Raw genomic sequence first — 24,967 nt, forward strand, 5'->3', positions numbered from 1 at the left:
TTAACAACCTATTTTGGGTTCCTTTTAAACCAAACATATAGTCATTTTTAAACAATAGGAGAGCAGCTGAGTATAGAAATAAACAGTGATGATGCAAATGAATCAGAGTTTTGAATCAGTTCATTTAGGCGGACAGAATGAATGAGCCATTTTTAGGAAACTTAAAGGTCAATTAAAAAGCATTAAATCATTTACAAAGATGCTTAATTTTAAGTAAAATCACCTAAAATGTAATGTGAATATTTGACATATAGTGCAGACATATGGACTGAAAACATTACGAAAAATGTTCAATAAGAAAAAAATTAGAATACGTGGTCACACTTTAGTTTGGGGAACACATTCACTATTAACTACAACTTCTGCCTCAAACTCCTAATTTACTGCTTATTAAGAGTTAGTAAGGTAGTTGTTGTAGTGGTTAAATGTAGGATTAAGGGTCTAGAACGTGGTCATGCAGAATAAGGCATTATATATATGAAAGCTAATTAATAATGAAGTGTTATCAAAAATGTTTACTAAAACTAATGTAACAAAAATTTGGTCTCTGAAGTTTAACAAACTTCAAACAAGCCTTTATAAAATACAGCTGCATGAATTAAAGTGTTACTAATGAACTCATGGTGTTTCATGTGGATTAATGACACTCTACAGAGGGCTCACTTCCAGGCAATAAGCCTCTGAACAAACGCTAGCAATCATGGGAGAAGCAGCAGGATAATCTACCAAAAAAAAAACCTTCAATACAGAGGTCTGAAGCAGCAGACATTTACATCTTAAGAAATTGCCATCTTCTACCATGATGGCGTGGCCAGAGTCTTCACGACATCATGACCACTGGGACAATCCTTTTCTGTCTCTCTCTCTACAGCGGCTAAACTGATTAGGCCTGCAGCTCTGACTTGGTTTAATTTCCACGCATGTGACACGACTCGATCTGTCTCTCTCAGATTCCATCACGCTGATGGCGAGACAGGTCGAGCAGTGCTGGGTGTGGTAGAGAAACAAGAGAGAGGAAAAATTCAGTATATACAACTCTCTCAACCAGCAGCAAACCACAGAATATGGAATAAGCTGCCATCAGACCTAAATACAACACATGCTTACAAATAAAAGACAACAAAGCTGTTTCTCATCTCCAAAGAGAGCAGGAGGTAACTAAAACTCTTTAAACACATCACAAAGGCTATCAACAAAGTCTGGTTCACAAAGCATTTGCAGTCTTCTGGCCATGAACCACCTATTTAGATAGGACAAGTGAAGCGACCAATCGCAGTTTGTTTTGTTTTTTATGCCATTGAGTGGTGGGTTTATTTGAAAGAGACAAAACCGCCATAATAAACTGGTGTGGAAAAACCTTTTCAAATAAATGCAGAGCAATGTGACCACCTGTGAAAAGTTAGTGGAAAATGTGTCCCATTAGTTAACATTAGTTAATGCATTAAAGGTATGGTAGGGAATGTTTTTCATAAACACGTTTTGTTATACTGGTTGAAACTCTCTTCACATCCTGATACACTGTAAACCCTAACGATCAAAATAATTAATTGTTTTGAGTAGGGCAAACTCAAATTAAACAAATTAGTTTAATCAAATCAACTTGAGTATTTAGAACTTTCTTTTTGAGTTCACGAAACTGACACATTTTAAGTAATCTGAACTGTTTCCTTGTTTTGAGTTTTATGAACTTGTTTCTTTAAATTTAGACAAACTGAAACTGGGCTGGAAACCAGCATGCTTTGCCATGATACTCAAAAATGAGAATAAATGCTAAAATTAAGAGTTACATAATGTTTTTTGTGCAATATTAATGTTAAGTGGGGGATTTAGTAGTGTTTAATACTTTGCTATCCCAATTTAGAAAGTTTCTGTTATGCGGGTTTTTTGGGGGGGTTACCATCATGGTGACGAGTGGAGCATGTGTTTAGTTTGATAAAAGGTATATGGTAAATTTTCTTTATTGCCGTACTCTTTCAGCATGCTATGCTAAAGTTATCAAAGCATTGTTTTACCAATTAGCATTTGCTGAATTAGCTGGTTATAGCTAAGTTTCCACTACTAAAAATATAAGTTGAGATTACATGATAATTTCAAGTTATATGTATCAATTAGCTTACTCAAAAAATTCAAGTTAAGAGCAATTCATCCTGAACCAAAACAACCATGTCATAGCCGTAATTACTGTTCACATCCTCAGCTTTTATGGATACACTATCAACTCCGAAATGAATCTGCAGCAGTCAGGTGGTACAAGTCAGAGCTCTGTAAGTTGTTTACGTTTAAGTTGCTTTCAAAGCTAGCTTGTTATTGCTAGCCTCTCTGAAATTGCCTACTCTACCTTTAACTAACATAAAAACTAACAATCAGCAATACATTTGTTGCAGTATTTATTCATCTTTCTCGTCGTTAGTTAGCAGATAAAAGTTAAGGGGATGAGTTGTTTACTTTCATTTTAATTAATCTGCCCATTAACACCATTATTTATTCATTCAGACCTATTCGCGAGCATGGAACATGCACGAAAATGAGAGGCGGATTTACTGAGTAATCAGTGCAACAGTCAATCACAGTGCAATGGAGGCATTGTCTCCTCTTAATAATATTAATTGTGGCATCTGGACCTGGATCATGCAATTTTCACAACTGCTTTCTAGTTTTGTGTGCAGACGGTCTGTAAGAGGTCTGTGGGTGGTCCTGGGCGTGTTGTCTGTGACGAGACTACACACTGAACCATATTCTAAACACATGACACTCATAAGCCACCTGGGTGTCACTGTACAGGATGAAATGCCTTCATCACAGAACAGCAGAAACACATTCAGGATATAATGAATGAAAATACTTTCATTTACTCACCCTCATGTCATCTAAATTTCTTCTGTGAAACACAAAAGGAGCTTTTCCATAAAATAAAAGTTAATTGGGATGTCGTCAAGCTACAAAACGGCAAAACAAGTCATAAAAGTAGTCCATATGACCATCATATGAAATTAAATCAGGTTTGGAAGAACATTAGTGTGAGTAAATGATGGCATTCTTTCAATTTTGGGAGATATTTTCCTTTAATACTCTCTATTTGCTCCTGGGGATCCGCTGTAAAACTCTAGCTTTCATCAGACAGACGTATTAATACACAAACACCTTCATAAAAGGGGACTATTGCTTAACATTAATAATACAGAGCACCTCATAAAACTGAGAACATAAGAGTCATGAACAAACCAAACATGTTTCATCTACCGCAGGCCCCTGGAGCGTTTCAGGACTGGGCTAAATATAGTATATTGTGTGGCAGAGAAAGTGCACGCGTGAGCAGGTACCAGTCGTGGCCTCAGGGAATGTGACAAGGCAGTGACATCACGCATGTCCACCAGCCCGCAGGCAAACATGAACCAAATTTATCCACATTAGACTTATAGATGTAGTACAGGGAGGATACAGAGGATATCGCCAGCGTCCTCTCATATAGAGGAGCAAAGCTCACATTAACATATGTGACCCGTGCTGGCAAAATGAGTCCCAATGAGCACATTTTCAAAAATGAGTTATTGTTATTCTCACATTCTCTATTAAAAAAGCATTCAAAATGATGTATGAATTTTTTGGAATCCGACAAAAAAAATGACTGAGCTACACCTGTTTGAAGTCGGCAAAAAGTCCATTTTGAGAAAAAAAAAAAAAAAAAGTTTTCTGAGGGTTCCAAAACAAAATAATCCAGCAACCATACCTTAAAATCCCTGGTAATAACACCAAATTTGGCACACACCAAGTCAAAACCCTTATCTATAGCAAATATATATTTTAATATATTATATTTCTAACTTTTTTTCCATGATTCCACAATTGTTTATTAACATTAATGAAACAGACCTACTGTATCACACGGATGTAATATAATGTTACAAATCAGATGTTTTTCCCCAACAGTTCACCAGTTATAAATGAATTATTAATTATGTATTATGTATTAACGTTTGTTGATTACGACAACACGCCGGTGTGACACTCCACAAGATCTGCCTATAAATGAATTAAAGTAAATAAACAGATGCACTTCTGATATAAAACAATAATTTTTGCATGCAAACTCCAAATAAAGCTCTATAAAATAAATGTGTCATACAAACATGCACCCAGACAGTAAATGATGTGTGTTTCTACACAAAAGCAGCATCTAAGCGTCCACTTCCTTCCTTTCACAGGTCTCCTTGTTGACTGTTCTAAGATGGCAGAGCTGTTGATATATCCAGACCAGCTGAAGCTGGAATCAATGTATTAGTCCCTATGATCCTCAACTACCCGCATGATCTCCATGACAGCCAATCAAGTCCAATCAACAACATTCTCTGCTTAATTAACAAGCTGTGTGAGGTAATTGGTGGGTGGCAGGTATGACTATGAATTGTGACTATGAACGGTGCAATTTCTATGCCATTTTACACGTCTCTGACTGCTCTCAGAGCGTCTCAAGTGCTCTTGCTTTAGGACAACAGTGGAGAAAGTCAACAAAATATCCCGAACAAGAATAAAATCCAATAATATCAACATTAACATAAACTGCACTAGCCCATCAACATGCAAACTGATGAACATGGCATAAATATTTTGATTTCTAAGTCCCTTGAATGGCAACAGTTTCATGCTCTTGGCAGGAAATAAATCACTGTTTTCTCCTCCCTTTTAAAAGTTGATAAGTCTAATTATGTTGCTATAGTAACTATAAATGATTATATCATTTGACATTGTTTTTCCCTGCTGTCAGTGACCCATCGGAACCCCTTTATTGATCATGACTAACCAGATGAACTAGAGAACTAAAGCAGAAGAATTTGTCAATCATATCCAGCGCTGCTCTGTATAAAAATCCTTCTGTTTATGACACATTTCTGCATGGTAACCGTTTATAAACAGGCCTAAAACACTGAGAGTTTCATAAGTAATGTTTAATGTTCTAACGTCTCAAGTTCTTACCTAAATATGACATCATCTAAGGGCCAGTGTCAGATTTATCAAGAAAATGAACACAGTCTACCTGCGGGACAGGAGTTTCAATGATAAACTTTGTTTTAAAGCATCTCGTGAAGCCTCAGAGGTTTGAGTTGGAGATCTCGAGAGGGAATCACAACTTTGTAAACAACATTTATGTCCTTCATTGGATTTTCTTGATGGTGCACCTCTCAAAGTGAATTCTCTCCTCAGAAGCTTTTCAGATGCAAGAACAGAACACACGAGAGACACATACTGAGATGAAATTAAGTTTCTCCCACAGATATGAAGAAATCAAAGCGACCCAATCTTTCTTTCGGTAAACCACGATGAGACCGCAAGTACAGGTCAAGATAACCTGTGAGTGTTTGTGAACGATCAAACACACACTACCTCACATGAACTACAGCTCACCATTCAGAAACACAAACAAGAGGATCACAGCCTGCTAGAATGTGATAGATAGATAGATGATAGATAGATAGATAGATAGATAGATAGATAGATAGATAGATAGATAGATAGATAGATAGATAGATAGATAGATAGATAGATAGATAGATAGATAGATAGATAGATAGATAGATAGATAGATAGATAGATAGATAGATAGATGGATGGATGGATGGATGGATGGATGGATGGATGGATGGATGGATGGATGGATGGATGGATGGATGGATGGATGGATGGATGGATGGATGGATGGAATAAATCACATACAATGGATCAATGGATAGATGGATGGACGGACGGACGGACGGATGGATGGATGGAATAAATCACATACAATGGATCAATGGATAGATGGATGGACAGACGGACAGACGGACGGATGGAATAAATCACAGATACGATGGATGGATGGATGGATGGATGGATGGAATAAATCACAGATACGATGGATGGATGGATGGATGGATGGATGGATGGATGGATGGATGGATGGAATAAATCACAGATACGATGGATGGATGGATGGATGGATGGATGGATGGATGGATGGAATAAATCACAGATGCGATGGATGGATGGATGGATGGATGGATGGATGGAATAAATCACAGATGCGATGGATGGATGGATGGATGGATGGATGGATGGATGGATGGAATAAATCACAGATACGATGGATGGATGCATGGATGGATGGATGGATGGATGGAATAAATCACAGATACAATGGATGGATGGATGGATGGATGGATGGATGGATGGATGGAATAAATCACAGATACGATGGATGGATGGATGGATGGATGGATGGATGGAATAAATCACAGATGCGATGGATGGATGGATGGATGGATGGATGGATGGATGGAATAAATCACAGATACGATGGATGGATGCATGGATGGATGGATGGATGGAATAAATCACAGATACAATGGATGGATGGATGGATGGATGGATGGATGGATGATGGATGGATGGATGGATGGATGGATGGATGGATGGATGGATGGAATAAATCACAGATACGATGGATGGATGCATGGATGGATGGATGGATGGAATAAATCACAGATACAATGGATGGATGGATGGATGGATGGATGGATGATGGATGGATGATGGATGGAGGACGGATGGACGGATAGAATAAATCAAATACAATGGATGGATGAATGAATGGATGGATGAAATAAATAACAGATACAATGGATGGATGGATGGATGGATGGATGAAGGAATAAATAACAGATACAATGGATGGATGGATGGATGAAGGAATAAATCACAGATACGATGATGGATGGATGAATGGATGGATTAAATAAATAACAGATACAATGGATGGATGGATGGATGGATGGAATAAATCACAGATACAGTGGATGGATGGATGGATGGATGGATGGATGGATGGAATAAATCACAGATACAGTGGATGGATGGATGGATGGATGGATGGATGGATGGATGGATGGATGGATGGATGGAATAAATCAAATACGATGGATGGATGGATGGATGGATGGATGGATGGAATAAATCACAGATACAATGGATGGATGGATGGATGATGGAAGGAATAAATCACAGGTAGATGGACGGACGGACGGAAAGATGGATGGAATAAATCACAGATGGATGGATGGATGTCACAGACAGACAAGACAAATAGATAGATAGATAGATAGATAGATAGATAGATAGATAGATAGATACAATGGATGGATTGAAGGATGAATGGATAGATGGACAACTTAATTTGCCTTTTAACAACTTTTCCCATCAGAATTTTTCCTACTCAATCTATGCTGTGAAATATTCCTCACATTAAGCACCTAAATAAAGTTAAGGATTAAAAAAATTATGCACCTTTATGTTTTTATCACAAGTGCAGTTTCAGTAAGAGAATATATCTTGAATATGACAGAATAACTTGCACTGTCTGTCATAAATAAGGAAAAACAACATTATCAGTGTCACAGGAACAAAAATCTAAAAAAAATAACGCAGGGGAAACATTTATGCATGGTAAATATTCTCCATCTGCAGAGATCTCCAGTTACCCCCTGGATATATATAAAATGACTCTCTGAAATAACTTTGAATAATGTCACGACCGAAGGGCAAAAACCAAAACAACATCCTCACCCTCATGAGAGATTTACAGGCCATTAAAGCCAAACAGGACGATATAGAGGAAGCAGGAGTGTGTGTGAGATCTGCTGGAGTGTTTACAGAGACCGACTCTATAGAATGTGTGTGTGTGAAAGCAGACACACACACACAATCACACACACACACACACACACACACACACACACACACACTGCAAGAGCTTTAATGAATGCAGACCTCTCCGATTTACAAGAGGAAGTACACAACCTACAGAAAACATGCAGAACGAGAGGAGAGAAACAGTACAGATTCAGCAAGAATGCTCAAAAAGTGCCTTCAAAGACCTTCTGTACAGTCATCAAAAATCAGAAAATTGGAGTTTTGCTTGTGATCTTGGTCTCAAGACTGGATCTAGCCGGAGAACACATGTGCTTCTAGCTAAGAAAGCTCATTTTTTGTTGATAGGTTGCAGAAACTGTATTATGCAATGCAAGAACATGTTGCATTCTCAGCAAAATGCTGTATTATGCATGCCAGGCCAGTAGTTGGCGATGTCACTTTGTAAAGAAAACAATTTATACATATACACCCCAAATTTCTGAAAAGTTGGGATGTTTTTTAAGTTTGAATAAAATGAAAACTAAAAGACTTTCAAATAACATGAGCCAATATTTTATTCACAATAGATAACATAACAAATGTTTAAACTGAGAAATGTTACAATTTTAAGCACAAAGTGAGCTAATTTCAACTTTGATGCCTGCTACAGGTCTCAAAATAGTTTGGACGGGGGCATGTTTACCATGGTGTAGCATTTCCTCTTCATTTCAAAACAGTTTGAAGATGTCTGGGCATCAAGGTTAAGAGTTTCTGGAGCTTTGGTGTTGGAATTTGGTCCCATTGTAGTCCGATATAGGTTTCCAGCTGCTGAAGAGCTTGTGGTTGTCTTTTATGTATTTTTTGTTTAATGATGCTCTTAAATGTTTGTATACCTTTCAGCATTCATAGTGCCTTCCAAAACATGCATGCTGCCCATACCATATGCACCCCCATACCATCAGAGATGCTGGCTTTTGAACTGAACGCTGATAATACACTGGAAGGTCTCCCTCCTCTTTAGCCTGGAGGAAACGGCGTCTGTGATTTCCAACAAGAATGTCAAATTTGGACTCATCTGAGCATAGTATACTTTTCCACATTGAAACAGTCTATTTTAAATGTGCCTTGGCCCACAGGACACGACGGCGCTTCTGGACCATGTTCACATATGGCTTCCTTTTTGCATGATAGAGCTTTAGTTGGCATCTGCAGATGGCACGGTGGATTGTGTTTACCGACAGTGGTTTCTGGAAGTATTCCTGGGCCCATTTAGTAATGTCATTGACGCAATCATGCTGATGAGTGATGCAGTGTCGTCTGAGGGCCGGAGACCACGGGCATCCAATAAAGGTCTTCGGCCTTGCCCCTTATGCATAAAGATTTCTCCAGTTTCTCTGAATCTTTTGATGATGTTATGCACTGTAGATGATGAGATTTGCAAAGCCTTTGCAATTTGATGTTGAGAAACATTGTTTTTAAAGTATTCCACAATCGTTTTACGCACTCTTTCACAGCTCTGCCCATCTTTACTTCTGAGAGACTCTGGCTCTCTTAGACATCCCTTTTATAGCTAATCACCTTACAGACCTGATATCAATTTAAAAAACTTAATTAGTTGCTAGATGTTCTCCCAGCTGAATCTTTTCAAAATTTCTTTAAACTTTCTTTTTAAAATTTCTTTTTTCACTTTAAACATTTGTTATGTTATCTATGAAGAGTTTGGTTCCAAAACGCAATAACTCCATTTTGATTATTTTGAGTAAAAAGGTGTTTTCTTTACCAAGAAATTGGCAAGATGAAAAACACTATTTTCTGTTTCAAACTTTCACATTGCATCTTTTGGTTATAAAAACATTAAAAATTCAAATCTACATTTTGATTTTAAAAAGTTTATTATAAAAACCTTCTTTTTTTTTTTTCCCAAAATGCAATAAATCCATGACACTTTTTTTTTCAAAATGCAATTAATCCATCAATATAAAAGTTATTTTTCATATTGAAAATACACAACAAAGTAAGTTGATTCAAATATATGACACAGTCTAAACTTTGCCAATATTTATCTTATATTCAGGCATTTTTACTAAAAATACATTCAGCCGTCACTCCCAAAATGGTCATCTTGTTAATGTTATGAATTATTTGTGATTACCGATTAAAGAGCATCTGGCGCCACCGCACAATTAAATAAACACATTTGCCGAGTACATTGGTATTAAAAACGGCTTTTTAAAAAGCCATTCAATGTTTACAGTGCATGGAATGGAGCGCTGTGATTGGTTGAGAGCGGAAATATCGCATTCTGCAGAAAAAGGAGACTGGCGTTTGTCGCGTTTTGGGAAGAAAGGGAGAAAACATGACAGAATAACACGACGGATATCACATTTTGCACAAAATTAATAAATGACTTTTCAATACCAACCAGATACAATACTGATTTTGGCGGAAACTCAATTTTTTGAAAATGGCGTTTATCGCGTTTTGGAACCAAACTCTTCCTATGTTCTATTGTGAATAAAATAATGGGTCATGTGATTTGAAAGTCTTTTAGTTTTCATTTTATTCAAATTTAAAAAACGTCCAAAGTTTTCCGGAATTCGGGATGTACATATACATTTATATATATATATATATATATATATATATATATATATATATATTTTTATATATTATATATATATATATATATATATATATATATATATATATATATATATATATATATATATATATATATAAATATTATGGGCCAGTTATCATTTTCACGTCCTGCGCCACTGTTCGCCCATGAGCGTGCTGGTTTGAAAATGAGGTGTGTTCAGGCGCATTGCTGGACATTGCTATTTTGAGGCAACTGAAAACAACTGCACCAATGACCAACAAAAACCTGCTCTAAAGTCAATGGTGCAGTATTTTTTTTGTTATGTAAAGGGCGCATTAGTAATATGCTCCTACAAGTGGGTGCACAACGCGTGTATACTCTGCTTGTTACACACACAGAGAAACGCAGCAGCATATAAACATGCAAAATATTAAAAATAAAAGGATTACAATGTAAAAGATTATTATTGTGTGCATAAAGATAAAAATGCCTGCATGTCATAATGAACAGTCATTGCATGTATCAGAATGACCTATCTGCAGTAATGACAAATGAAACTGGCTAATTAATAGACCAATCGTAGAAATACACATATGTATTTATATGGACCATGCGGCGACCATTTTTCTGTCATTAAACTAGCAAAAGTGGATTCAGACATGCCCTAAGTGCACCTGTGCCATGCGCTTCAGACCATGAGCTTAGGTCGTTAAATAATGCCCTATATATTCATTATGGACCAATTCCAATAAACACAGAAAAATAATATATAATATTTACCTATAAATGATATATTGTAGTGGAAGAAAATATTTCTGTACAATAAATTTTAAGTTTATCAACGCAAACAGCTGTTACCAGAAACAAAAAACTTGATTTCAGTAAAAACTGGATATCGTTGTAAATTTAAAAAAAAAATTAAAAAAAAAATGAATGAATGAATAACTCCATTATTCAAAGCTGTTTTATAAACCATCACACAAAAACCATCAACCACATTAGATTTACTCTTGGCGGCATTTTTCCGACTCAACTTTTGCTAAAGCGTTTTGGAGCGCTCTGACTTTAGGTGACAAGGAAATAAGTGCGTGTTAATAAATAAACGCCTACTACTCTTTCAGTCAAAAAGCTGAAAGCCTGGCAGCAGGACAGAGTAATTAACCATCATTATGAAGTACACACACACTGGGGCTAATTATGCATTATTAACGCTATTAGAGAAGCACGCTGACTAATTCCACATGGCACTGTTTGCTTTCTTCCTTCAACTAGAGTTTTACTGAATGCTTCGGAGATGAGGCGTGAGAACAGGTATTTACAGACAGCGCCTTCACATTCCCAGGAAGGATGAGAAAGTCTTGGGAATGCCGAGAGCTGTTTTGCGTCCCGCTGTTCTCTGCGATGGGAGAGGCAGTCGTATCCGCTTACGTAGCCGGAGACCTGCAGGCCGTAGATCCACCACAGACGTTATGATGCCTTTATAGTGCTCCTGGGAAATTCCTACTTATGAGTTTGGAAATCATCATGACTTCATGTGCATTCAAGTGAGGGTTAAAAAACTTTTTTTTTTAATCAAATTTGTGCCAAAATATATATCTATTTTTTGAAATTGAGTACTCATCTCATGAATATGATCATTCCAGCATGACTTGAAGACGATGTTAAACTGGAGCCTGGGGGAAGGTCTGGAGATGCTATATATAAACTCTCTCAGGGTTAAAATAACATGTGACAGACCCACATGTAAACAGTGTTGACCCTTATATGTGTGTGTGGAGGTGAAGCTGAGCTAACTGGGGTTTGTCATTGAGGTATGACAGATATGCAGTAAATAAACCAGCAAAAAAAAACTAAAAAAACATGGCATGTTACATTGGTCCTACTTCAACAACCTCTACAGCAACTCTAAAGCATTTCAGTTGCAAATACTAACCAACACAAAGAGCATGTTCAGAATATTTTTCAGAGAAAAAATATGCAGTAGGGCTCTATGATTTCCACAACAAAGAAAACGTGGACGGAATCGCGGAATTTGGCAAAATTTTGGATGAATAAATCAAAACTATCATCAGAAACACACAGAAACTCAAAAGGTCTTCACTACAACCCGAATAAACAAAAGTTTGGTTTAACTTGAAGACATTATAACAGAACTATATTAAGTTACTGTACAGCAGAATGTACATCAAAGTTATAATAAGAATAATAACAATGCAGTTTATTAAAATAATATTTTTAAGGAATATCACACAATTTTTCATCTATAGCATATTTTAATTTCAACAGTAAACCTCTGTTGTGCAGCACTTTGTTTTCCTAAAAAAATAAGAAATTAATTTGTTTGATTACATTTTAAAAGATTAGAAAGTTTAAAGTTATATGCAAAAGATTAAAGTTTTATGCATTAATTTGATTACCACCATTTTTTATAATAATATTGTATTAGAATCCAGAAATTGTAAAAATTGTATTAGAATCCAGAAAAATTAAAACAGAATTCCAAGGCATCGTTTTTGATTATAAAACAAAACTATTAAAAAAGAATCCAGAAAAATTAAAAGGAAAACAGATAAAATAAAAATGGATTTTATAGGACCCTTTTAAAGGATCTGCCATTTCCAGTGTGAAGTGAAAGTGACATTAACCACAATTCTCCTTTTTGACCTGCGACTTAAACCTTTTTACTCAAAATTTATTTAAAAATGCAAAATAATCCAATTTTTCAACTAGACGTAGCCGCTCACTAAATTAAAGGCACAATATGTATAAAATATAATATGAAATAAATATCCACAATATGAATAAAATATCCATAAAACACTAGAACATAGTGGGTCAACGGATCACAAAACTCACGGTTCGTCATATCGCACTTATTAAGTCACGGATTGGATCTTTTTTTGGATCAGCACAAAAAAAAAATTGGGGGGTAATTTTGCATTTATTACTTAGCCCACTTTAACTACTCCGATTTTCGTGTACAGAAATGTAATAATTAAATATAAAATGACACTGTTCACTGTATGAATGTAATATAGATTAATCTTTGTTAAAGCTGTGTTTCGTTGTTTGATTTACATGACAGACAATAGCAGGTATTTATAGGTTGCTGTCACTTTAAGAGTAAGACCCCATGCCACACACACATCCGATAGATACACATCCGAATTCTCACCTCGTTCACTTAAGACATAACCGAATGTATTTACGAGAATACTTGCCGAGAGGGGTATTTTGACTGACATAATGCGTGTATGTGTCCATCCAAGTGTATTGAGGACACAAAAATCCAATCAAATTGGAGTTCGCTAGCGATCTGAAACGCGCCTCTCTCTATGCGCGTCTGTGCGCACCGATAACAGCGTGGCGTGCGATAGCCTACCGAATTAAATTCTGTTTTGCCTCTTGTAGTGCTGGAATGGTTTTATATCTATTTAATGTGTAAACTAGCAATACAAGACACATGCAAATAATAACCTTTTACTCTATTGCAGTGAAACTTGCAATTGATCCGTGAATCACACGCGTGCTGAACCGTGGTGCTTGGTCCGTACGGATCACGGATCAACAACGATCCGTTTAACCACTACTAGAACAGTGTTATATATTTCGTTGACTTGTATACTTACATTATCCCAAATGTTGCAAATACTAACCAACACAAAGAGCATGTTCAGAATATAATACCATGTTTTACCATGACTAACAACAATTTAGCTTACTGCAGTGTGCAACAAGTGTCTCATAGCAGCCACCGAGCGAACGCATATATACATGCTGCGTTACCACACATTCGCTTGACCGGAAGAAGCGGAAGTGCTCGTCTGTGGCATAATAAAAGTCCCACTGCTCTCGAGACGTGTGTCACGCTCGTCTCTCATTACTAATTGATCCAGCGGCCTTGTTACGCTCCAACAGCGTTTGGCCCTGCTCTGCTACAGTAACATTAATAACCTCAATTTCTGTCCTGATTCTTTTCCACCGGCTGTGAAGTGAAAACAACTCCCCTGATTCCACGAAATCAAGGTGTCATCAAGCTATGCCTTTGTTTTGAATAAGCGCCCTCTAGCTGCGAAAACGTACATATTGTGCCTTAAGACATCAATGTAAATCTACAGCACCACCCATTTTAAACACTATTTTGCAGTAGGATCAGCTGTCACTACTGCCTAGTCATCCATCTTTGAGCGCCCTGCAGTGCGGACACCTTCTGATGACATCATGTGACCATTGCGATACAGTGGTGTGCCACAGACAGCTGGCATTCGACTGGCGCCACCCTGCAGCACACAGTTGTTTGGAAAGCTCCGATGTCTCACATGCTCCTCTGACCAACACAATCCTGTGTGCAGTGATATGAAGCTAAAGATACACACACAGACAACACTGCCAACTCTATTCCAGCCCAGCAACGAAACTGCACTACATGCTACTGACAACACACATGCATACATACACACACTGTCAGAGAGCCAAGTGTGCACATACACACAGTTTCTGTTGTATACATTGTGTGCTTCTACTGCACATACACACATGCAATTATCTAAAATCAAAATGCATGAAGCGTATATAATGATGCATGCTGCTTTGATTACATGCATAATTAAACATATAAACACAGATATAAACATGACATTTCCACAGAAAACATCTTAAAGGGGTCATGCTATGAGAAATCAAATTTGCATTGATCTTTTGACATATAAGAGGTCTTTGTACCATTAAAACATCTTGTAAATTTCATAGCTTAAAATATCCTCCTCATTATAAACAAGGCATTTATTTAAATCAAGCTCCAAAAATGTCTCGTTTTGATTTTGGGTGACCTGTGATGTCACATGGGCAAATAAATTTGCATATGACTGCCTCCAGAGCAGGACAATGACAAATAGTTATACATCATTACACCATAGGCCCTGCCCACTGGTGTTCAGACACGGTCTACACTGATACAGTATACAGATGAGCGTTCAGTTTCTGTGGACAAGTGGATGGTTTATTTTAATGGCGTCCTGGATAACGTCTGAGGATTATATGTTATAAGTGTAACCAATGGAACATTTTAGATCTGTACATAACTAGAAACTTGTAATTTCACTACAAATATTTCAATTTTTCAATATATTTCAGGATTTAGGTGGGAACCCTGACGTCATCAACAATCTTCTACTCTTAACCAATAAAAACAAACTGAGAAACTTGATTCTGGACAGCAAGGACAAACTGAAAAGAATAAGAGCATAACAGCATCTGCCGTCACTCACCGGTCGTATTGTCCGGCACCTTCCTCAGCGACGACATGACCGCATCTCCAGGAAGACGAGGACTCTCCACATACTTGGGCTTTCTCACGGGTCCTTTAGAGCAGAAAGAGAGAAAATATATAATCAATCTGAGATAAAGAAGGGACTTCTGAGACAGATCTTACAGAAAGGAGCGCCAGCGTCTGACTTATGTGACTCGGGCTGCCCATGCCAGCTGCAGCAACAATCTCTACAGCTCTGGGAATGTAAACTACAGCAGGAAACAGTGCGATTTAACTCTTAGGAGACGGGTGTGAGATCTCTGTGTGATACTGTGTGTGTTTCTCTCACCAAATCTGCTTCTCCATCTACTCATGCTTGCACGCAGTATAAAAAAAATCTACAAGAGCCTCAGTGTCTCTTTAAAGACATGGAATGGCTTTCCCCAAGCAATTTTACTTGAATAATGTGACATTTCAAGTGAAGCAGAATAATAAATGGGAAAAAAAGTATACTCTGACTTAATTTTATCCATTGATAACTGACTGGATCATTAAAAGTTTACATATCAGAATGAAGTCAGCTGACAGGTGGTGAGAGGTTGGAAAAGTACACTACTGTTCAAAAGTTTGGAGTCAGCAAAATTTTTGAATGTTGTTCAAGGAAGGCTCTTCTGCTAACCAAAGCTGCATTTATTTGATCACAAATACAGTAAAAACAGTAATATTGTGAAATATTATTACTAGTGCTATCAAATCAATTAATTGTGATTATTACAATTACAACTATTACAATTTAAAAAGGACCTATAATGCCTCTTTTCACAAGATGTAATATAAGTCTCTGGAGTCCCCAGAATGCGTCTGTGAAGTTTCAGCTCAAAATCCCCCACAGATCATTTATTATAGCTTGTCAAATTTGCCCCTATTTGGGTGTGAGCAAAAACACGCCGTTTTTGTGTGTGTCCCTTTAAATGCAAATGAGCTCCACTTTCCAGAAGAGGGCGGAGCTTTAACAGCTCAACAACAACAAAGCTGGAGAATCTCACGCAGCCAAAATGAGGATTGTCAGTAACGGTGTTCAGCCTTACATTGTTCAAAACCGGAGTCGACACTGATGGAGAGACTCAGGAAGAAGTTACAACTTTTAGAATGAAACTGGACGTTTCTGAATGGTTAGTGGATAAATTTATGTAATTGCTGTGGAGTTGATTCAACTCATCCACTAGCATGTGCCGTCATGTTCATCTTTTGTGTTGAATTGACCCTCGTTTGTGAAGCAGTCCGGAGTAAAATGACGGCATGACAACAACACTCTACTACAACAACTCTTCCTCTTCTCTAAAGCAGCCCAACATGGCCCTGCCCCCGAGAACACACAACAAAGGTATGTAAACTTTAGGTTTAGTGATGTCACCAACCCGGGAAGAAGCTCGTTGTAGTCCCTACCAGCCGTTTGTTGTAGTCCTTAAAAAGAGAAAATATCTCCCTTTGCATTGAACTTTGAGTGTCGTAACTTTGCAGATGTTGTTTATGCTCAAACAGCAACATTACACACTAACTAAAGTTTAAAAAGTGAAATCATAATCAACCACCCCTTTAAAATAACTGTTTTCTATATGAATATATTTTAAAATGTAACTTTCAGCATAATTACTCCAGTCTTCAGTGCCACATGATCCTTCAGAAATCATTCTAATATGCTGATTTGCTGCTCAAAATGCATTTCTTATTAATATCAATGTTGAAAACGGTTGTACTGCTTCAAATTTTTTATATAAACCGTGATACATTTTTTTTTTTTCAGGATTCTTTGATGAATAGAAAGTTCAAAAACTTTTAAATGGTCGCGTACGAAGCAAGTTAATTCACTAGTAGTCAAGGTTAAACTAATATCAGTTACGCAAACATGCAGCAGTTTGGACCAAAATAATGTGTAAAACAATCAGCCTCAGGTTTGAGATGAAAGACAATGCTCTTCAAATCTGAAAAAAAGAGCGCTGAAGGTCATGCAATCCTAAAGGGGCAAATTCCTCTTCGTTGAGCATATAAAAGACAAATCCTGCTCGACCCCCATAAAGCTTGTAGGTTTAAGTACGTTCCTCTGTTTATCATGGAAAACCCTGCTGAGATCAAAGACCCCGGCAGCCCGTGTAAGATCGGACCAAATAAAGTCATGGAGTAAAGAGCAGCCGCTGGCGGCGGGAGCCCTTAAATCTACCGGAGACATCCATCAGGCTTCACCGCCGTTATAGAGATTCATCTGAGCTCTCCACCTGCATGACTTTGACCTCCAGGAAGCAAACAAAACGCTCAGAGATGACAAATGAAACGGCGACGTGTGTAAAGACAGCCATAAATCAGAGCTAGACGTCCTCAACTCATGAAGTGATGATACGAGTGAAGGTGTTCAAGTCAACATGAAATCATAACTGACTCTATTTGCATTCTTCATGCACAACAATAATGATACAATGAGGAAAAACTGTCTTCATAATCTTTTATCTAAATATAATTACATGCTCCACCTGTGAAACATCTTTCTTTTCGGATGACCTCGCAAATCCCTCCTGGCTCAAATCTGATGATCAACACCCATTTTTCAATCAATTAAAAATGTCAACAGTTTCTCTTAGAAAATAATGAGATTAAAAAGGAGAGATTTTCTGAAGTCGTCTGCTTCTCAGACTAAAATTAAAACTAAAACTATAAAAAAAAATCATTTTCATTACTTGAAATAAATCCAAAAATTTACTGTGTAAAATAATATAAAAACAAAAAATTTCAGCTAGTTGACAAGCCAACATTTCTCATTTTCATTTTGTCTAAAATAACTAAAACTAAAACATATAAATAAATAAATGCATAAGTAAATAAATAAACCAAAATAAGTGTGACTTAAGTGTGCAAATACATTTTTGAGGTTGTATTAATAGAGAACATACTGTACTTAAACACTAAAATATTTAAATATTTAATATCAATATCACTTCATATCTGTACATAATTTAAGGGGAAATGTGAAGGGAAGCTGTACTTTTCTGTACCAAGTGACTTCTTGAACAAACAAACATTTTTTGGGTAAATTATCCCTTTAACACAAACAAACACACACACACACACACACACACACACACACACACACTTCTCCTTCAGCTCTCATGGTGATGTACACTGCCATCTATGGACACCCGCAGTGAAATGCAAACAACATTTCCCAGTCCATTTCTTTTGGAATAAACAGTAACTTCCTTCTTCATCCATATGATATGCATGTAAACAACCTTTTTAACTTGGTGTCAGTGGCACTGGTTATCTGTGGGACTCTAATGTTCTCTGACTGTTTTTCTTCAAACTATCACTGACATTTTGATATTTTCTTTCATCTAGCTAAGAAAAATGAATTTACATCATTTTACCTTTATTTCCTTTTAAACCTGTATGACTTATTATTATTAATGACACAAATTAAGATATTTTGAAGTCCATTGGGGTCCAAACATCATTGGACCCCAGTGACTTTTATTGTATGAACAAACAAACACCTTTTGGGTAAAATCAGAAATAATAACCCGCCCTGTACAGCTATGATCAGCTGTTTGGCTGAGCTTTCAATGTTGATACGGAAAGGCCGAAGCTGATCGGTTGGTTCTTGTCACATGTCCTGCGGTGTGCTTGCGGCATTCTGAAAAGTTGAGGTGTTTTCATGCTTGCCTACATTTGAAATAACGAATTTGCGCGCGCAAAAGTCGTGATATGTGAACGGCCCCTAACACAAATGAAAATAGAGTAAGAGAAGCTATTGAGACTAGGGCCCTGTTTCCACCTGGTATTAAGATGCGTTTTGGTCGATCAGATCACAAATGGACAACGCTTTTGACCACTTCCAGAGCTAGTCGAAAACGCATTCAATCGGATTGCTTTTGTAGTGTAGGCGCTTATGTGATCGAATGTGTTCAAACAGCCACTAAAGACATCTACTCTCCACCTACTGACCTAATACGTAAAGATTATGGAAAGCGATCTAGTCAGGTGGGATTTAAACTTTGTCGGCTGAAGACCCAAGTTTGGGTTGTTGACCATCAGATTCCTGATTTCTAACACACACTCACAGCATTCGGCCGGTCTTGCAGCTGTCAGAGCAGAAATGAAAGCTGATGATCTCAGTGTTTTTCTGTCATCTCCAGGCGTGTTCACATGTAAATTGCGTGAGCTTATTTCATCCATTAGATGGAAAGATCTGAAAAAGCCTATATATTTGCCCGCCCATAGACCCTCCCCTCGAAGAATTCAGGACAGAAGTGATTGAAAGTGGACAAAAGAGATGGATTAAAACAGGCAGGTGTAAACATGTATGTGTCTTCCTCATCTACTTGTGATTTGATCAACCAAAACGCATCTTTGTTTGAATGTTTACTTGAATGCTTGATTCCAGAGAAAAAAAAAAAAAGTTGTATCTATATTTTATTAAACATGTATCTTTGTTTTATTATTGCATGCAATTCGTTTCAGTGTTCATCTTAAAGGTGCCCTAGAATTAAAAATTGAATTTATCTTGGCATAGTTAAATAATAAGAGTTCAGTACATGCAAAAGACATACAATGAGTCTCAAACACCGTTGTTTCCTCCTTCTTATGTAAATCTCATTTGACCTCCGAAAAACAGGCGAATCTCAACATAACACCGACTGTTACGTAACAGTCGGGATCATTAATATGTACGCCCCCAATATTTGCATATGCCAGCCCATGTTCAAGACATTAGACAAGGGCAGCCAGTATTAACATCTGGATCTGTGCACAGCTGAATCATCAGACTAGGTAAGCAAGCAAGAACAACAGCGAAAAATGGCAGATGGAGCAATAATAACTGACATGATCCATGATAACATGATATTTTTAGTGATATTTGTGAATTGTCTTTCTAAATGTTTCGTTAGCATGTTGCTAATGTACTGTTAAATGTGGTTAAAGTTACCATCGTTTATTACTGTATTCACGGAGACAAGAGCCGTCGCTATTTTCATTATTAAACACTTGCAGTCTGTATAATTCATAAACACAACTTCATTCTTTATAAATCTCTCCAACAGTGTAATGTTAGCTTTAGCTACAGAGCATACTATCAAACTCATTCAGAATCAAATGTAAACATCCAAATAAATACCATACTTAAGCGATTAGACATGTTGCATGACGAACACTTTGTAAAGATCCATTTTGAGGGTTATATTCGCTGTGTGAGCTTTGTAAATGCTGTTTAAGGCAAGCGTGAGCTCTGGGGGAGGGGAGCACGAGATTTAAAGGGGCCGCAGCCTGAATCAACGCATATTTAATGATGCCCCAAAATAGGCAGTTAAAAAAATGAATTAAAAAAATCTATGGGGTATTTTGAGCTGAAACTTCACAGACACATTCAGGGGACACCTTAGACTTATATTACATCTTTTAAAAAGACGTTCTACGGCACCTTTAATGCTTAACTGAGAAAATAACTTGCAGTCTATATGGTGTTGTGTTAACTTTGATAATTAGTTTTGCTGTTGAATTAAAATGTCACTGCTATTAACTAATTAATACTGTGATATTGTGATATTCCTCTATCAAGACCAAATATAAATGAACACCACACACTATTACTGAATGCCCGCTCATGTATTTCCTTACATGTAATTCTTGTACAGGTTTTGGCTTCAGGTGAAAGAGAATAAATCCACACACACTCACACACATCTGTGATTAAAATGCATGAGTCTCATCTCTCTGGTGGAGATCACAAACAGGTATTAACTCAGTCTGAGGTCCAACGGCAGATCTGAGATGCATGCAAATAAAGAGCGAAAGAATATAAATGAGAGGAAGAACAAGACAGAGAGAAGACAAACAACAAATCACTCTGTTCTAAAATAGTGATAATGATGCTGCCTTCTAAGACACCTACTGCTGGCCACATCAAATCAAGAAAGACTATGATGCATTGCAATGAGATCAGAGAAAATATAAAAGATGCTGGATGAAGCAAGACCCATTTATAATAATAATAATAATAATAATTAATCAGCCAATCACATGACAGCAACTCAATGCATCTAGGCATGTAGACATGATCAAGATGATCTGCTGAAGTTCAAACTGATCATCAGAATGAGGAAGAAATGTGATTTAAGTGACTTTGAACGTGGCATGGTTGTTGGTGCCAGATGGGCTGGTCTGAGTATTTCACAAACTGCTGATCTCCTGGGATTTTCAAATATATTGTTATATACAGTATAAGTAACTTAAAATAATCAATTTCTCCATGGACAAAATGAAAAGGATTTTTATTTCTGGAACTCAGCTTTTGTGCTCTTCTGATGTGGGTTGATCCACATAGACTTTAAAAGACATGGAGCAAAGTCAAAGACCTCATGACACGTTCACATTTGAGTCGTTCTCCCAAGACACAAGATCTTCTGTACGGACAACAAAAGGCACGGGAAGAAAGAGAGCGACGTGACAATACTCCTCTTTACTCTGAAATATCAGCTGTCTGTGAATCATGTATTCATGTATTTTAAGTGACGTCCACAGATGGAAGTTCGCTTTTGTGAAGTGAAATATTGAACAGAGGAGGTTGTCTTCCAGATCTGCTCAGAGGCCGTTTTATTGCGTTGGCCGGTCAATGCCACACCAACGCCACTGACGCCAATGTGAGCTCCAATCCAGCATCAGCCGGATCATTCTGGTTCTGCAGAACCTTCTGAACTTGGAAACGTTCAAACAATTCATCTGCTTGTGCTGCGATTTCTATAAAAGACAATTGTTCTGATCAAACGCAGATATTTAAACATGAGGATGTGAACTTGAAGATTATTCTCATATTTTAACCAGCTTATACTGATGTTATCAAACTGGTTTGTGTGAAATGTGCAAACTGGATATATATATACTGTATATATGATTAGATAGATAGATAGATAGATAGATAGTACTGACAGACCTAAAATATTTTAAATATATGAAAATATAAATATATATGAAACAAGCCACAAAATGAATGAATCGATTCATTTAAACAGAATGTGCTTGAACTGACTCTACTCTAACACTAGATAGATAGAATGATAGAACGATAGATAGAAAGACAGACAGACAGATAGAATGATAGATAGAACGATAGAACGACAGAACAACAGATAGAACGATAGACAGGACGATAGATAGAACGATTAGATAGATAGAAGTATATATAGATAGATAGATAGATAGATAGATAGATAGATAGATAGAATGTACTGACAGACATAAAATACTTTAAATATATGAATATAAAAATATAAATATATATGAAACATGCCACAAAATGAATGAATCGATTCATTTGAACAGAATGTGCTTGAACTGACTCACTAAAATGAATCAAACTTATCAACTCTAACACTAGATAGATAGAATGATAGAACGATAGATAGAAAGATAGACAGATAGAACAGTAGATAGAATGATAGAATGAACGAACGACAGACAGACAGATAGAATGATAGATAGAACGATAGAACGACAGAACAACAGATAGAACGATAGACAGAACGATAGATAGAACGATTAGATAGATAGAGGGGGATATAGATAGATAGATAGATAGATAGATAGATAATTGGATAGATAGATAGAATGTACTGACAGACATAAAATACTTTAAATATATGAATATAAAATTATAAATATATATGAAACATGCCACAAAATGAATTAATCGATTCATTTGAACAGAATGTGCTTGAACTGACTCACTAAAATGAATAGAACTTATCAACTCTAACACTAGATAGATAGATAGATAGATAGATAGATAGATAGATAGATAGATAGATAGATAGATAGATAGATAGATAGATAGAATGATACAAGGGCGTAGATTTGGTTTCAACATTGGGGGGGTTGAGCGTTGGTATGCTGCCTATTATTATTTTTTTTAATAATAAAAAAAATCTGTTTTATGTGTAGCGTTATTGGATAATTTATTTCTTCTCTATCTATCTATCTATCTATCTATCTATCTATCTATCTATCTATCTATCTATCTATCTATCTATCTATCTATCTATCTATCTATCTATCTATCATAACTTTATGGAATTTATCTATAACCATTCATCAAATTCTAACATAACGGAGTGATTCTAAAAAGAAAGAAATTATGTTAAATATTGAAACCGCCAGTAGGTGGCAGCAATTCGACGTTTTAATGAGTGAGCTACTTAAATCGTTCATTCAAGCCAATTCGTTCAAAATTCAGATTAAGTAAGAAAACAAACACCGATGTGAATACTTTTGTCATTGATAAGACACTATTGAAAAATGAAGTAACAAAACAGATGGCTGTTTTGGTAACTGGTTACAGTTACACTAATAGTTATGGCTAAATTGCAATGGATTAGCTAGCTAAAATATATGTGGAGTGTACCTAGCTATTACAATGTTTTCATACCTCCTTCTCAGTACATGCTTTATTCTTTTTAACGTCCCTCTTTGAACAGAAGTTTAATATAGTTGGCAACGGTTCTCTTCATTTTTTGGTGCTAACCGTGCTCTCCATTCAAACAGAGCTCCACTCGCGTTGTTTTGGTGAAAGTGCAACGCACATTGGTTGGGCGTTACCAATCAGTTCAATGGAAGGGGGGTACTTTTTTGACTAATTTATTATGACAAACTCATATTCGATTAGAAACAAAATTATTGTTACAAAATAAATGAATTATACATATGTTAGTATAGATCTACTGTGATTTTCATGTTGAAATATTGGGGGGGTTGTAACTGATGGATTTGAATATTGGGGGGGTTACCTCCCCCCATCCCCCCCGCAAACTACACCCCTGGAATGATAGAATGATAGAACGATTGATAGACAGAACGATCAATAGAACGATAGATATAATAGAACGATCGATAGATAGACAGAATGATCGATAAACAGAACGATAGATAGATAGATAGATAGATAGATAGATAGATAGATAGATAGATAGATAGATAGAATGTACTGACAGACCTAAAATATTTGAAATATATGAAAATATAAATATATATGAAACATGCCACAAAATGAATGAATCGATTCATTTGAACAGAATGTGCTTGAACTGACTCACTAAAATGAATCAAACTTATCAACTCTAACACTAGATAGATAGATAGAATGATAGAATGATAGAACGATTGATAGACAGAACGATCAATAGAACGATAGATATAATAGAACGATCGATAGATAGACAGAACGATCGATAAACATAATGATAGATAGATAGATAGATAGATAGATAGATAGATAGAATGTACTGACAGACCTAAAATATTTTAAATATATGAAAATATAAATATATATGAAACATGCCACAAAATGAATGAATCGATTCATTTGAACAGAATGTGCTTGAACTGACTCACTAAAATGAATCAAACTTTTCAACTCTAAC

General features: G+C 36.5%; 1 protein-coding gene across 1 annotated transcript in view; it reads right to left on the reverse strand.

The window, feature by feature from the left end:
- Positions 1-24,967, reverse strand: part of tanc1b (tetratricopeptide repeat, ankyrin repeat and coiled-coil containing 1b) — a 189,099-nt gene that overhangs the window by 95,924 nt on the left and 68,208 nt on the right. Inside the window, 1 exon segment of the mRNA XM_048194706.1 lies at positions 15,529-15,621. Coding sequence (XP_048050663.1) covers positions 15,529-15,621 — 93 coding nt within the window.

This window comes from Megalobrama amblycephala, linkage group LG6, assembly GCF_018812025.1.
Source record: "Megalobrama amblycephala isolate DHTTF-2021 linkage group LG6, ASM1881202v1, whole genome shotgun sequence".
NCBI classification, from domain to species: domain Eukaryota; kingdom Metazoa; phylum Chordata; class Actinopteri; order Cypriniformes; family Xenocyprididae; genus Megalobrama; species Megalobrama amblycephala.